Here is a 17,456-nt window from a genome sequence, read left to right on the forward strand (position 1 = left end):
ATGTCTTGTTTGAGATGACTCTTTTGTGAAAAAAGTTGCATCAGACATGTCACATTTGAAAGGCTTCTCTCAAGTGTGGTTCACTATATGTCGTTTGAGACTACTCTTTTGTGAGAAAGCTTTATCACACAGTTCACATTTGAAAGGCTTCTCTCCAGCATGGGTCATAATGTGACGTTTCAGCCGACTTTTTAATGAGAAAGCTGCATCACAAAGGTCACACTGAAATGGCTTCTCTCCAGTGTGGGTCATCATGTGTCGTTTCAGACCACATTTTTCAGAGAAAGTTTTATCACACAGGTCACACTTGAAAGGCTTTTCTCCAGTGTGGGTAACCATGTGTTGTTTGAGACGACCCTTTTGTGAGAAAGCAGCATCACATAATTCACATTTGAAAGGCTTCTCTCTAGTATGGGTAATCATGTGACTTTTGAGCTGACTCTTTTGTAAAAAATATGTATGACACAGGTCGCATTGAAAAGGCTTCTCGCCTGTATGGGTCATCATGTGATATCTGAAATGACCTTTTAATGAGAAAGCTGCATCACAAAGGTCGCATTGAAACGGTTTCTCCCCAGTGTGGGTCATCATGTGGTATTTGAGATGACTCTTTCGTGAAAAAGCTGCATCACACAGGGAGCATTGAAAAGGCTTCTCTCCAGTGTGGGTCACTACATGTTGTTTGAGACTACTTTTTTGCGGGAAAGCTGCATCACACAGCTCACATTTGAAAGGCTTCTCTCCGGTATGGATCACCACATGCTGTTTAAGATTACCCTTTTTTGAGAAACCTGCATCACACAAGTCACACTTGAAAGGCATCTCTCCACTATGGGTCACCACGTGTTGTTTGAGACTTGCTTTTCGTGAGAAAGCTGCATCACACAAGTCACACTTGAAAGGCTTCTCTCCAGTGTGGGTCATGAGATGTTGTTTGAGGCCACCCTCTCGTGAGAAAGTTGCACCACACAGGTCACATTGGAAACGTTTTTCTCCAGTGTGAGCCATCTCGTGATATTTAAGATGACTCGTGATGGACCTATGCTGCACACTCCACACCAGATTCTCTTTATAAATGACGAATATATGGAATCAAAGAACTTTTTATATATACCTCGACCTGAAAGAAAATATATGATAAGTTCGGCATTTAATCTATTGAGAGCAAGTAATATCAGTAATACACGCTTATAAAATTGTACTGGGGCATCAATCAAACAGCAGTAGGGGAAGGGAACAAACAACTCTTATGAAAGAAGCTTAAAGGAAGAAGAAATAAATGGATCGCTGAGCAAATACTAGAAATTAAATTCAGCAGAAAATGGATAAAGAGACTGGGTCAGTATAAAGTAATCAGGAAACAAAGAAAAATAGCTGAATAAAAAATGCATAGTTGGAAATAAGTAATCTTCGACAAATTTTCACAGAGGACCACTACACTACACTACACACACACACACACACACACATACACACCGGTGGCGCGGTTGGTAGAGTCTCAGAATGTCAGCACGGGGGTGCCAGCGGTACCTGGTTCGAATCCTGCCCAGGGCTGAAATTATTTCAGTATCACTGCGCTTCGAGTCATTACTCCAACTCTCGTGGGCAGGGAGTTGGGTGTGTGTGTGTGTGTGTGTAAGGTCATAGCATTACCCATAGATTGGTCATACGAGCTCTGAGCTCTCTTTCGGGAGGGAAATAGCTGTCAATCACGAGTCCAACATGTGATCCAAAGACCAAGGTGAATCACACACACACATGAGCTCTCTTCCGAGATGGAAATATGTCGATCACGTGCCCAACACGTGATCCAAGACCGTAGTGAATCACACACAGACACACACACCAATCATGGATGTCATAACCTAACGTTTGAGAGATTAATGAGAATCTAGTATTTATTTCTACAGGAAATATTTTGTTTTTCATTTTTCGTACAACCCCCTCCACACTCCCCTAACCTCAGGGTTGGTGGTAAAACGAGTAACAATTTTGAATAAAACATGAAATTTGGATTTCTGATACCCTGGCGTGGGAAATTAATAAACTCTAGTCAATATATCCTAACCTGTCACTACCTACACTTAGGTTAGGTAAGATCCGCCCCGCCCAATACTAAAACACGGTTAGAGTAGCTTATTCATTTATAGCAATCCAGTTAAAACAGCCACGTGAAATGAGTTATAAGTAATTTACATGAATATTTGTGCCCTGTAGCAATCTTACCCTTAATCAATATGAGATTTAATTTCTTAGGTTATGGTGAACGACGCTAATTCTACTGTATAACATTTCATGAAACTTCTAATAACTCAGGAGTATCATGAAAATATACTAATACAATGAGGTATTAACCAGAGATCAGCAAGTAAGAGAACAAACAATTCGTACCAAAGAGGCTTAAACGAAAAAGAAGTAAAAATAATGGACGCCTGAACAAATAAAATTGAAATCATCTGAGAAATAAAAAGTCAAAGGAGTAGGTGAATATACATTACAGAGAGAAAGAAGTAATAACAATAAAGATACTACTACTACTAATAGTAATAATAATGATGATAATAGTAAAAATTATAATAGTAATAATAACAACAACAACAATAATGATAATAATGATGATAAATGGGAGTATGATGAAGGGTGCAATAGCACAGATAACTGAAAATAAATCTTTATAAAAAAAATTCAAATAGATCCACATCCACCAAATAATCAAGGATGTCAGAAGTCAATGTGTGATTCTTGTGAACAATTCATTGGTTTCCACAACAAATCACTTGGTTTCCATGTATCAGGGAACACCTTCTCCACCCCTGTTCCCTACATATACACACACCCAGTATTGGCGAGCAGACGAGTTTTTGAAGAAATAGCAACAGGAGCCCATAAATAAGACTTTAAAATATTTATGTCCATAATCTTATGCGAGAGTAAAATTAATCTTGTCAACTTTGCCTTACCGGCTTATCTATACCAAGGTTAGGTTAGACTCATGCCCCTCCCCCACTCCCCGTGTTCCAATAACTACTAAACCAATGCACACACATAGTGGAAGTAGGTTCATGAGTTGTGGTTATTCTGTTAAAACAGTCACTTTAAATTGACTAATATTATTTTCGTGAAAACTGATTTGTGCCCGTTGCAACATTACTGGCAAATCACGTAGACAAAATAAAGTTAACCTACTTTCTGGTTAGGTTATAGAGAATTATAGTATTAGTACAACCTTCCGATACAATGTTACTTACTAATATTTTGTGAAGCAATGGTTTCTCTTGTGAGAAATTCCACTGCATGTATTTGAAGTATTCCAGTCCCAGATAAGATATGATACTCCGTCTCCTGTAATCCGTATCCTTCGCATTAAAAACAATTTGCAGAGATAGTATCTTTAGAAACGTATTCTCTCATTTGTGACTTCCAGGTATGCATAATGTTAAATGAAATACTTTTCAACTCCTTCACTACTGGGGGGCACCATAAACACAAACAAAATAGGCAGTAGCTAGGATATTTGAGTGTACATTTGTTAGCCAGTACGTTTCTGCAATCAAAACAAGGATCTACTCCAATGCTTTTACCGACATTGCTGGGTATGCTAGCTTGCGTTATCGATGTGTTGATTATTGTTTTTTTTTTTTTTTCATTTCCACCAAGAAAATCGCATAGTTCTTTCACGTATTATAATTTACAAAATTAATATTTAATTTTCTAATGCTATATTGTGTAGTTGTGCACAACTGGATCAAAACCCAAACTTTATATTCAAAATTCTTAATAGAAATAGGCCAGTATGAAAAATGTAGGCCCTGCAGACAACAAAATTTCATCATTTCCCTGCTCCCAGCACTACCAACACTTTTACATGAATTCATAGGTTAGGTATGTTTCTACTAGCCTCCATTACCACCCCCACCAAACACTAAAAATTTCAAATTACTACTGATGATACTACTGATAAGCAGTATTTTTATGGGGTGCAAAGTACTCATGATAGGAGCTACCCGATGATATAGATAGGAATTGCACTTGTGAAACTGGCATTCTTTCCTTTTGCCCCCATTCAGTGTGAAAAGCTCAACTCTAAACACCCTCACCTGCTGTATGCAGTTCTGCATGAAGCAGTGTGGACCTGGCTTAAGCCTCTCAGGCTCAGTAATTGACAATGAATGAATAAACAATATTTGAATTGGGATTGAACAAGTTTGTTCTGTTTCAGTGCTTGGTGGACTAACTTGCTCTGGGCTTGAGAGGGTACAACTGGATGTGAGAGGTCATCAGTAGGCCCAGATTCAACAACAAAGGGTTTCCTACATATGTATGTCTTTTTTCATATGTTCAGTGATAAAATTCTCCCTTCAACATACTCAAACTCATCACTGATATTTTCAATGTCCAAATGTGGTTTGGGAAAATGGATTCAAATAAAACCCTTTCTATGTGGTCTATCCTCATAATGTGAGTCACTATGACATAATCCATAGAAGCAGTGTGTAGCAGATGGCATTTTGAAAAGTTAAATCAAGTCAGATCCTGTCAGAATAGCCAATAAATGTGGATAGTTTTCACATAAAAATGAATAATGTAGCAAGGTGTATACATTTATTTGTCCACAACATATTCTTCCACACAATAACATGTGACATCATAACAAAGATTACTTCAATTTTAAGAACCTGTGTCTTTCTTTTTCAAATTTAATAATTTATGCTTGCTTTTTCCTAATGCATATCAATTCAAGATAAGCCAACTGAAGTGCCTTTTCTTAAAATTATTAAAAGATATGTGCTTATTCTTGAGTTGTTAATATCTCAGGTGCTGATTATTTTTTATTATTATTATTCACAACTTATTCATAACCTATTATAAATTAAACTAACCTAACCTCATCTAACTCATTTGAAAGCTTATATGACCATATAGCTGGACAATATAAATAATCCTTTAAATCTTTGTCATAAATTGAAATTTTCCTTAACATCTTAAAATAAATTCTTTATCTTTAACTTAATCTTTAAAGGCTACCTTGTGTATCGTAAACAGAACATAGGTGCTTTATACTGTGTTTCAATTAGGTGCCAAATCTTAAATTGAAAACTCTGGTGCTTATTCTATTGAATGAATTTAGGTGTCTCAACTTAAAATGATCTCTATATGCATATATTTTCATATTTTCTTGGTAGAGAAGGCAATGTACAAAGCTCCCCATCCCACCACTTAAAAGAATAAAAATCCCCTTGAGATTGTAGGGGGTATGGGGGAGGGCACTGGTTTGGGAAAGAAATAGGGATTAGAATGTTCAGAGTGATACATCTTCATTTTCTCAATTAACTGTTTTGACATCATGAGGATCTTCTCTAGAACTTATTTGTTGCATAAGGATTAATTTTATGTTGCACAAGTTGCAAGAAAAATTTGGGTTTTCTGTATTTCTCTAAAAGTGCACACCTACATGATAGATCATTAGAAATTAAATATTGATTTTGTAAATTATAATACATCAATGTAATATATATTTTTCTTGGTGGAAATCAATAACAGAAAACATTGCTAAAATCTATGCACAAACGACTGAAGTCGCATCAACTCCTTTAGATACCATCTTTGTTTTTATAGATTCAGAGGCCAAAGATGACAATGACAACCTTAATGACCTCTTAGAATTACAAATACCGCATTATCAAATGGAGGTTAGGTTAGGTAGGTAGTAACCGGTTAGCTTAGCATAGACAAATTTGTACTTTAATTTCTTCAACCTCCACAACTACCACAACAACGATGGTGTCTCAAGCAAAGTGGCCATGTTTGTGTTTATCTATCAGTAACTTTTTCTGTTATTGATTTCTGCCAACAATAATGTATATTACATTAATGTACTACTATTTACAAAATTATTACTTAATTTTCTATTTCTATATTGCATAGGTGTGCACTTCTTAAAATCTACCATGTTTCCAGACAGGAGTTTGGATTTGTGCCCATAAGGTACATAGAAATTGTACTGAATTCAGGTCAACTCAGCTAGGTACACGCGAGTCTGCAGGGGGTGCACCATTGTGGAGGAAATTTCTGCTGCCATTTAGTGACCCGTTTGAATTGGTTCTCATCAGTTTGAACTCTGGCAGTGTTCAATTCATATGTGGATGATCCAAAATGTCTTCCTGTTCTGGAAGTTTTGATTCAGTTTTTAAAAAATTGAAGGATTTTCACCAATTTGAATATAAATTTGGATAGTTGCAGTAGTAATTTAGTGTACAGAGTGCACATCTAAAGGTAAGGCACCTATATATTCACTTTTTAATGTGATATTTGTGTGTGTGTGTGTGTTTTTTTATTCCTGGAAATGAGCAACTTCAAGATTGTTGTTAGTGATGTGGGTGCATTTGCTGCTGAATAATACATTTTGGATCATCAGGTTTTGCTGCTAGAATACTTTTTTGATAGTTTCTTATCTTTTCTTATTCCACTGACTCTGACCCATGAATTCAAAATTTCATTAAAATTGGACCAGCAGTTGTGTGTACTTCTTTGCCAAAATCTTTACAAATTACCACCCTTTATTTTCACTTCTTGTTTTAAGTCAGTCACGCTAAAAATTCAGAATTGGAGAAAAATTAAAAATTTTGTATCTCCCTTATTTTTCAAGCTATTTCAAAAATTAAAAAAGCATTTTGTTGGTAAGGAAAAGGTCTTTTATATGCAACAAGAATTAAAGGGCTAAATCAAACTTGGAATTTTAGTGCTGGTAGCTGCCTTGGCTGCATAATGTCGCAAGTGGGAGAAGGGCAAGGTGGGCCAGTCACTGTACCAGAATGGAGCCAACAAGATGACCAAAAATGGTGATGGAGGGAAGTATAAGGGGTAGACGCCCCCTGGGAAGACCTAGGTACTGGTGGAGCGATGGAGTGGCAAAAGATGTGGCCCAAATTAGCCCTGACCTACAAAATTGGAAGGAAACAGCAAAGGACAGACTGGTCTGGAGAGGCATAGTGAAAGTGGTGAGGGGACTGCAGTCCTGATAGCCACTGGAGTATAACGAGAGAGAGAGAGAGAGAGAGAGAGAGAGAGAGAGAGAGAGAGAGAGAGAGAGAGAGAGAGAGAGAGAGAGAGAGAGAGAGAGAGAGAGAGAGAAAGAGAGAGTAAAGCTACCTCAACCCATCGTCAACTTGGCCCACCTACTCGACCAAGTCGGCCCATCATGGTTAGGTTACGTAAGTTAGGTTGGGTTAGAATATACAATTTTATCATACTTTAATTTCTTCGACCTTCGCATCTATTAAAACAAGAAATGGCGTTTCAAGCAGTCGATGCGCAGAGTTGCCGATGGATCAAGCTGCCCCGCAAGCTATCAGACAACCCAAGTTTCATATTAGAACTTAATGAATGCTTAATTGTAAAGATTTATAGTGCAGCAAATTCTCAGGCAAAGACGATACTACATGACGACAATGACGTAGCGAGAAAACTACACTAATTTCGCTTCGGAATAGTTGTGTAAGCACCAAAACAATGTATACTGTGCCAAAACTTACTTTAAATGGCAAAAATAAAAAAAGTATTCACGCATATACAAATATTAAACTGAAATCATTACGAGATAGAATTCAGCATTTACAAGTACAAATTTCAGGCTTTCTCACCAAAATATCCGTGCCACATACCCTAGCTGATTATTCCCAACTTTATCTACTGTGTTTACAAATTTCAGCTTGCGACAAACAAATAAGCAACAAGAAGCGGAACTTAGAAAGATCATCAATAGAATTCGGACAAAAACTAGAAGAACATAAGAATGAAGGAGATTGCAAGAGACAATAAGGCCTACGCTAGGTAGTTCCATGTCCATTACCACTTGTCATCCCTATCCATAATTGTGTCCAACCGTTTCTTAAAATAACCAATAAATTCAGCGCTCACTACATGGTAACCAAGTCTATTCCATTCGTTGACCACCTTATTGCTAAACAATATTTTGCCTATTTCCTTCTTAAATCTAAACTTTTCCAATTTAAATACATTACTGCGAGTCCACCTTTACCTCAAACCACTCACTCTTTCTATTTCTGATTCTGACACAAGCTCTACCACTCTCATAAAAACTATTGACTGCTCTTAACACCTGTAGGAGTTTTTATTGTGAGAGCTGGCAACTGCGAGTCACGCTCGTAGAGACTACCCCAAGCGCGGGTAGTCAGTCACCCGCCAAGAGCCCTATTGTAAGCAAGCTTAAATAAAAACCTAACATGGCGCAGTGATAATCCTTCCTACGCATCTACGATGACCACCCCGAGACGCCCTAGGCTCCCTGCCACATCAGGTAGACGGAGGGAAGGAGAAGGCCTCCTAGCACAGGCTCAGACGCTCTTACTGTCCCAGCAGGGAGCCATAGCGGCTTTGCAGCGAAACATGGCGGCGATGGGGACACCAAGCCGCAAGGCCCTTATCACAGCTGGGTTGGAGAAGTGCGACCTGGACATGACTACAGCAGACTTCAGGTCATGGCGTCGGTCCTTGGAAGATTGGATCGAGCTCAACGCTGTCGGCGACGGCGACGCCGCGCGCTACATCCGGCTTTTATGTGCCCCAAGGCTCCAAAAGGCGCTCGACGCCAGGTTCCCCAAGGCTCGTTGGGACACCCTTCCCGCTGCCGAGGCCCTGGAGAACGTCAGCAAATTAGTGTTGCGTGCGGCGAACCAGGCAGTACAGTGGTCGGACTTCTTTAGTGTCAAGCAGGCCTCGGGGGAGTCGGTGGGCGATTACTTCACGAAGTGTTCCTAGATGGTGTTAGATTGTGCTTTTCAGTGCCCAAGCTGTGACGCGAGTTTAAGTGAATATATGTTAGTGCGAAAGCTCATTGCTGGGTTGCGTGAACCAACCCTAAGACGCGAGGTATTACAGTGCTACGCTCAATTCAAAGAGGTTGACAGCCTCAGATCTTACTGTGTGGCATTTGAAGCAGCTCAGAGGGACGCGCATGATTTCCCGCCAAACCGCCATCCCGAGGCTGCCGCGGGTGACGTCATGCACGACGCTGCGAGTGACGACGACGTCATCGCTGCTGCTGGTCCCGGGAAAGCCCGCCACCGCCCTTGTTGGCACTGCGGTGACCGACACCAGCCCGGTAGGGCAGCTTGCCCGGCAGCAAACGCCACGTGTCTTGCTTGTGGAAAGCTGGGCCACTTCCAGAAAGTGTGCAAAGGGGGTAAGAAGCCTGCGAAGAAGGACGCTGTGGCCAGTGCTGTGGTAGCGACCGCCGGGGTGATGAGCCAGCCACGGCTTCAAGTCATCGTCTACTGTCCGGATGGCGACACAGCACTCCACCACAGCCATCGCAGATACAGGCGCGCAGGTATGTGTAGCGGGACCCAAGCTGTTGAAAGCTCTGGGCCTCTCGCCCAGGCAACTTAAGGGACGCACTGGCCTGCGCGACCTCGCCAATATTAACCTACCAACCTTGGGGACCATAACCTGCCACTTTAGCATCCCTGGCCGCTCCACCCAACAGGAGGTGTATTTCGTACGGTCTGTGCGGCAGGTCTATCTGTCCCTCGCCGCCTGCAAGGATCTGGGCCTGGTACACGAAGGCTTTCCGCATCCGCCACTACCGACCATAGCGAGCGTGGGCGGGGGGAGCAGCGACAGCCGGGGTCCGCCACCCAGACCAGCAACCATGCCTTTCCCTCCTCTCGAGGAAAACGTGCCGAGGCTACAGGAATGGCTGCTCGGCCACTTCTCGACATCGTCCTTCGACACCGACAGGTACCCGCTGCCGATCATGGCGGGGCCCCCTCATCATATCCACCTATCACCCGACGCTGTCCCTTATGCCTGCCACACTCCCGCCCCCGTCCCGAAACATTGGGAAGCGGAGGTCAAGCAACAGCTGGATGAGGACGTCCAGAGAGGCGTGATCCGTCCTGTCCCCGCGGGAGAGGCCACAGAGTGGTGTGCCAGGATGGTCGTGGTGGCAAAAAAGTCTGGCAAGCCGCGCCGCACGGTCGACTTCCAGAAACTCAACGCATGCTGCCTACGAGAGACTCACCACACCCCTGCCCCGTTTGACATGGCCTCTGGGGTCCCGGCACACTCCTACAAAACCGTGGGAGATGCGCACTGGGGATTCCACCAGGTGGAATTGGACGAGGAGAGCAGGCGCCTCACTACGTTTATCACACCGTGGGGCAGGTACCAGTATTGCCGGACGCCCATGGGACACTGCGCAGCGGGGGATGCATATACCAAAAGATTCGACGACGCCATCATCGACCTGCCGCGAAAATACAAGTGCGTGGACGACACACTCCTCTATGACGCAGGCATAGAAGAAGCCTTCTGGCATGCCTACGACTTTTTGGAAGTATGTGCCAAGGCTGGAGTGACACTAAAGCCGGAGAAATTTCGCTTCTGCCAGAGGGAGGTCGACTTCGCTGGCTACCACTTGGATTGGGACACATACAAACCGACTACAGAGCGCCTTACTGCCATCAGGGACTTTAAGATGCCAGAAAAACCGTCCATCACAAACGTGCGCTCCTGGTTTGGCTTTGTGAACCAACTGGCGCCCTTCCTAGCCACTGCCCCTCTTATGGCGCCCTTCAGGGATCTGCTGAAAAAACCAGCAGGTAAGGTTGTCTACTGGGACGAGTGTCTCCAGAATAGATTCACACAAGCCAAAGAGATCATCTGTCAGCTAGCCAAACAGGGGTTAGCATACTACGACATGACCCGACCTACCATCGCCATCACGGACTGGTGCAAGGACGGCATCGGGTTCGTGGTGATGCAGCAGTACTGCTCATGCCCGCCAGCCACTGCTCCACACTGCTGCAAGGGAGGCTGGCGCCTGGCATTATGCGGAAGCCGGCACCTTACCCCGGCCGAGTCGGGATATGCACCGGTGGAGGGGGAAGCTTTGGCGGTAGCGTGGTGCCTGCGTAAAGCCCGGCTTTTCCTCCTGGGGTGCCCCAACCTGGTTATCGCCACAGACCACCGACCCCTAGTTAGGCTCTTTGGCGACAAGGCCCTCAAGGACATCACCAACCCACGGCTGTTTCGTCTGAAGGAGCAGACCCTGCAGTACAGGTTCACCATGCGCTTTCTGCCGGGGAAACACAACGCGGCAGCCGACTTCTTATCCAGGTATCCCGTGGCCAAGTTTAATCCGGACGAGATGGATGAAGAACAAGACGTCGCTATCGCCGCAGCCATGTCAGCAGCTACTGTAGCCGCCCTTGACCTGAGTGGGTGCGCCACCATCGACGAAGAGATGGTGCTGCAAACGGCCCTTGAGGACCACACCTACCAGTCACTGGTGTTAAGAGTGAGCAGCGGCGACTGGGAGCCTCACAGATCACGGGAGCCCGCCTGCCTGCGGCCCTTCTACGGTGTACGAGACAGACTGGCAGTGTCCCGTGGCCTAGTCACCTATACCTATGATCAGGGATGTGTGCGGCTTGTCATCCCTGAGGCTCTGCGACAACGAGTGGCAGCTAGCCTTCACGCCAGCCATCAGGGCCTCGACTCCATGCTAAGAAGAGCCAGACAGACGGTGTACTGGCCTGGAATGGAGGGTGACCTGCAGCATTACAGGGGCACATGTAACTCCTGCAATGCTAACGCGCCGTCACAACCACCTGAGCCCCTCATTCTCACCCCACCCCCCGATTACCCCTTTCAGCAGACGGTGGCAGACCTATTCCAGCTGGTAGGTCAAACATACCTAGTCTACGCCGACCGACTCACTGGCTGGCTAGAAGTTGCGCACCTACCCTCGGGTGCCACGTCCAGCGAAATCATGAAGCACCTAAGGCACTACTTCACCAGATGGGGGGCCCCAGAACAACTCTCTACTGACGGAGGTACGAACCTAGTGAGCGGGGAAATGACCGCTTTCCTCAGGAGATGGGGCGTCACGACCCGCCTCTCCTCCGCTCAGTACCCTCAGTCCAACGGCCGAGCCGAGGCCGCCGTGAAGACAGCCAAGAGGATTCTGCGAGACAACACAGGGACCAGCGGCAGCCTGGACAATGACAAGGTGTCCCTTGCCCTCCTCCAATACCTCAACACCCCGCTACGAGAAGGAAACGCATCCCCCGCACAATTGACAACTGGCAGACAGCTACGTGATGGAGTCCCCACGGCCAAACAGAACTACAAAGTCAATTGTGAGTGGCAGCGGACCCTGGAGGAGAGGGAGACTCAGATGGCGCAACATCATGCAGAGATACGACAGAATAGCACGGGCCAGCGACGTCGACGGCGCCGCCTGCAGCCGGGAGCCCGTGTGTGGGTTCAAGACCAGACTTCTAAGGCATGGAGCAAGTCTGGTACCGTAGTCGAAGTCCACCCACACCGCCAGTATGCAGTGAGGATGGACGGAAGCGGTCGCATCTCACTGCGCACCCGCGGCCATTTGAGAATGGCCGCGCCACCACGGGGGCCATTATCACCCGGGGGTTCACCCGAGCCGCAACCACCGACCCAGGGGACGCCTCCGCCTGCTTCCCCGAGAAGGGAACGTCCTCAAAGGCACACGTCTCGGCCGAGATGGCTGGACGACTACATAATCTAGCTGTTCAATTTTGTTCATATTGTATGTCATTGGAATTGCCATTTACAGTATATTGTCTTGTTCAATGTAATCAGATTGTCAAGGTATTTGTTTTGTTTTTCCCTCACAATCTTGAGGGGGAGATGTAGGAGTTTTTATTGTGAGAGCTGGCAACTGCGAGTCACGCTCGTAGAGACTACCCCAAGCGCGGGTAGTCAGTCACCCGCCAAGAGCCCTATTGTAAGCAAGCTTAAATAAAAACCTAACAACAACTTTCCTCCTGTCCCATATATCTGCAATATCTCCCACAGTACCTTCCTGCCTACCCTGTCATAAGTCTTTTCCAAATCCATAAAGGCCCAAAAACCATCCTTACCTATTCCCAAAGCTTTCTCACATGTCTGTCTTAGCACAAAAATCTTATCCACTCAACCCTTACCTGTCCTAAACCCACATTGTTACTCACCAATTACTCCCTCTGTTTCTCTCCTAATCCTCTTAATCAAAACTCTCCCATAAGCGTTCCGGACTACACCTGCGAAGGTTTTAGATTTCTTTATTTTTTGTTATTTCATGCATGAAAATATAACTTAGAAGAAGTTAGAAGTCTATAATGCACGTTTCTAGTATTTTATAGTTTTGATTTTATCCGAATAGCATGATCTTAAAAGTGTCCGGTGGCAAACAAACTTTTCAATGTCGTAGTTACATTTTCCACCGCTAGGGCAACTGATGACGTCAGTACTGCCAGCGCGCTGCGAGCAACACGATGGGGATTTCACATCGAGTGAAGAAGATTTATCGGATTTGGATGCCCACCTCGTGCTCCAAGGTGGGTGCGGTACAAGAATACACGTGCTCGAACCAATTCGGATATCCAAACAAGACTCAAATGACGAAGGACATGTCGAAAGCGAGGAATCTTCAGAGGATGAACGCCTAGAACAAGGTTAGCATGGTTAGGCCTATGGCATGAATGCCATAGGCCTATGAACAAGCAGAAGAATTTTTTTTTTTTTTTTATTAATTTTTCTAACATGCTAATCTCCTTGCAGATGAACTATCCCTGGACTGTGGACGTGGTCATCTTGAAGGTCGTGCGGATGTTTTTCCAACAAGAAATCAAAACCAGCCCTGTTGGGCATGCTGGGGCCTGGTAGATAGGGCCAGACCCATCAACGTCTCCTAGGTATTAGGTCTACTATTACATGCCTCTAAGCCTTCATCCGCACGTCCGATGACAATCCAATGAAATCATGTGTCTGATCTGTTGTGGTTGGTGGTGTGCATTTATGTAATGCATTCCGACGAACTCACCAGTCCCTATTTCCTGCTCGTTCTGGGAGTTCACCCTCTGAAGATTCCTCGTTTTCGACATGTTCTTCGTCAGTTGAGTCTTGTTTGGATATCCGAATTGGTTCGTACAGGTGTATTCTTGTACCGCACCCACCTTGGAGCACGAGGTGGGCATCCAAATCCGATAAATCTTCTTCACTCGATGTGAAATCCCCATCGTGTTGCTCGCTGCGCGCTGGCAGTACTGACGTCATCAGTTGCCCTAGCGGTGGAAAATGTAACTACGACATTGAAAAGTTAGTTTGCCACCGGACACTTTTAAGATCATGCTATTTGGATAAAACCAAGAATATAAAATGCTAGAAACGTGCATTTTAGAGTTCTTCTAACTTATATTTTCAAGCATGAAAAAAAAATCTTAAACCTTCATAGTTGACCTTTAACCACTCTCGGAAAAAAATTGTCTGGAAGCAGGGATTTTGTTGATTTAAGTCTATTAATCTCTTTGACTACTTCTACTTTGCTAATCCTGATGTTAGTCTACTTCCTTCTTCCCCACTGAAAATCAGATCGCAGTCATACGTACCATATCTAACCTCTCCTTTGTAAACTTACCTTACCTTACCGTCGTGCCATATCCTCTTGGACTTCGGCAACCATGGAGTGCCACCGTTCACGGTCCCTAGTTACTTGTAACATCTGTGCTGGTTTGAGTTGTTTTCCCGTCGCCCTCATCAGCCCGTCCATATACTTCTCCCTCTGCTTTCCTCTTGCTCTCCTTCCCTCCACCATTCCCGTCATCACCACCTCTTCCAACCCTTCCCTCCTCATTATATGTCCTAAGAATCGCAACTGTCTTTTCCTTATTGTTGTCATCAATTCCCTATCTGTCTCCATTTCTCTCAATACTTCTTCATTTGTTTTCTTCGCTGTCCATGGTACTCTTAATACTCTTCTCCATATCCACATTTCTGCTGCTTCTAAGTTTTCCTGTAATTTTTTGCTGATTGTCCACGCTTCTGAACCATATGATAGTGTTGACCATATAAATGTTTTAACTGTTCTTCTCCTTATATCTGTAGACATTTTCTTGTTTGTTAAAAACCCTTTCATTTTCTGAAAGGTGCTTTTAGCTATCGCTATTCTTGATTTTATTTCTTTTTCACATCTACAATCTTCTGTCAATACGCTTCCCAGGTACGAAAATTTGGTTACTTGTTCTATTCTTCTCCCTGCTATTTGTACTTGCACTCTTGGTGGATCTGTTTTACTGGCCACTAGTATTTTAGTTTTCTCCATATTTACATTTAAACCTTTCTCCTCACTAGCTCTTACGGTTACATTCAATAGATGTTGCAGTTTTTCTTCTGAGTCAGCCACCAATACCGTGTCATCAGCATATCTGATATGATTTATATTAAATCCTCCAATTTTAATCCCTTCCATTCCCTCTAATTCCCTAAGGATCATCTCCCCATATAAATTAAATAAATCTGGAGACATAACACAGCCTTGACGCACTCCCCTCTTTATAGCTTGAAATTCTGTTCTTCCTCCCCGTACCCTCACTGCTGCTCTTTGTTTGTAAACACCGAGAGAAAATAATTGTTAAACGCCTCACTCATTTTTCCTTCGATTTTATTATGACACCTTCGTCGTTTTTAATCGGGCCTATCTTTTCCTTATTTTTTGTTCTGTGGAGATGAAAGAAGCTCTTTGGGTTGGATCTCGTTTGTCTGGCAGCATTAATAGTTACGTTTCACTGTGCGCGTTTTCTTTTTAAACAGTCTTGCCATATCATATTTGGATTAAGGTGTGTTTCGATATAATTTATTGTTGCGCAAAGCGCATTTTTTATTCCGATCTCAATTTTCAGCCTGTCCGTCATCCATTTAGTAGTATTCCAATTCTTTCGTGTTGCTTTGAGGGATTTTTAGGTTACTATGAATTTAAATGTTTTCAATTATCTCAGATTAAGGCTGAAAGTGGACATGACACCAATGGGCGAAAATGATTACTCAGAAGGCAAGTTCCGCCCCCCCCCCCTCCACTTTTTTTTTTTTTTTTTTTTTTTTGGAAATATATATTTTAATATAAAAAGAAAAATATCCTTAAAGATGTCGGAAACGAATAACAGCGAAGTCACTGAATTTCTACATTAATAAATTACCCAACAGATAAATAAGTGAAATAACAATTAAAGAAGTGAGTCGTCATATCCACAAATGCGATAGTGGACAGTGGCAGCAGCGAGGGAAAGAGCGTACACAAATAAAACGTCTTCGAAGAAAAGCACTCAACACACGCAAATAAAACGTCACCGAAGAGAAGCACTCGGCACACGCAAATTAAAGAAGACTACACAAGAAGAAAATTGGTGTATCCAAGCAATTATTAAATGCATTGTCTTCGAAGAAACAAAACAAAATAATTCTTCTACAAAGAAAACGCAAGCAACTACTCATGGATTCCAAGCAATATCCGGGACAACGTAGTGCATACAAACCCCGCGTTGGTATGACGATGAGCTAATGAAGGAGAGGGGCAAATACAAGAACAAGGGGGATGTTTTGCTGAGGTGCGCGCCTATACGTGTTGAGGGACGACTACAAGTTGAAGAGAAGGAATCAATTAAAATTGACATTGTCAACAGAGAAGGAAGAAAGTCACACGTATTACCCTCGTAATTATACGTAGTTAGGATGGTCATGGAAGTTCTCCGTCATGAGATTATTACCTCGCTGTCAATGTCCAAAAGTTTTCGGGGGGAAGAAAATACATTAGGGGTAAATAGATTCATTAACATAATTGATACAGTAATAGTGACACAAACATACCAGATGAAAACAAATAGAAACTTTAAAACAAAAAATAGATCATGAGAAGGGTAGCGCTGAGTTTATAATAAATTTCCAGCAAATGGAAAATAAAAAATATGAGGGAAAAATCAATTAAACACTTTCAATCAAAGTGTGATCAGGATCCTATCAGGTCTTTGGTTACAATGATAAAGAAAACAAAAACACACCAAACAAACAGGGAATATTTAGCAAAAATATACAGATGGTCTAAGGATTCAGATTGGATAGAAAGTATATCTAGTGACAAGCTAAATTTTCTCAGGGTACTAAGTTAATAGCAACTGCACTATTGGTATACAACAGTGAGGACATGACTACAGAAAAGCTATACTGGGATCTTAAAGAAACAATGGACTTGTTAGGAAACACAGCCAGTGTATTTCTAGAGGATATTTCAATAGTTCCTCACACAGCAACTGAGCACTTTAAGAAATTAGATTTGATGATCTCAAGACTAATTGAAGCAGGGTTGAAAGCGAAACTTGAAAATTATAAGTTTTTGCAAGGTGTCATTTATTTGGGACATAAGATAGTGAACTCAAAGATAGAGGTCAAGAACCACCCAGTACCAAACAATATAGAGAAAGTTAGAAGTTTCTTGGGATTGACAGGATATTATACCAAGTTTATTAAGGGATATGTGACATAGCTAATCCATTAAATTCTTTGTTAAGGAAAAATTAAATATTCATTTGGGGACCTGAACAACAACAAACTTTTGACAAGTTGAAAGATAAATTTACTAGTTT

At 43.1% G+C, this 17,456-nt stretch overlaps 2 protein-coding genes across 2 annotated transcripts in view; both read right to left on the reverse strand.

The window, feature by feature from the left end:
* LOC143030956 (uncharacterized) overlaps positions 1 to 8,027 on the reverse strand; it is a 47,462-nt gene extending 39,435 nt beyond the window's left edge. Inside the window, exon 1 of the mRNA XM_076194255.1 lies at positions 7,641 to 8,027. The gene's annotated coding sequence lies outside the window, so the exon portion shown is untranslated. The remainder of the gene's footprint in view (positions 1 to 7,640) is intronic.
* On the reverse strand, positions 59 to 3,603 carry LOC143030954 (uncharacterized). Its single transcript, XM_076194251.1, has 2 exons — positions 3,249 to 3,603; positions 59 to 1,120 (listed from the first exon to the last, which is right to left on the reverse strand). Exon 2 carries the CDS (start codon positions 1,006 to 1,008, stop codon positions 70 to 72), a length of 939 nt encoding a protein of 312 aa, XP_076050366.1. The 5' UTR covers positions 1,009 to 1,120; positions 3,249 to 3,603; the 3' UTR covers positions 59 to 69.
* Positions 8,028 to 17,456: the final 9,429 nt, after the last annotated feature.

This window comes from Oratosquilla oratoria, chromosome 12 (assembly GCF_046742065.1).
Source record: "Oratosquilla oratoria isolate Oo_2021 chromosome 12, ASM4674206v1, whole genome shotgun sequence".
NCBI lineage: Eukaryota > Metazoa > Arthropoda > Malacostraca > Stomatopoda > Squillidae > Oratosquilla > Oratosquilla oratoria.

What these genes read in the sequence shown, in the direction of transcription:
- LOC143030954 (XM_076194251.1), bottom strand. Translation starts at nt 1,008, where the DNA reads ATGGCTCACACTGGAGAAAAACGTTTCCAATGTGACCTGTGTGGTGCA.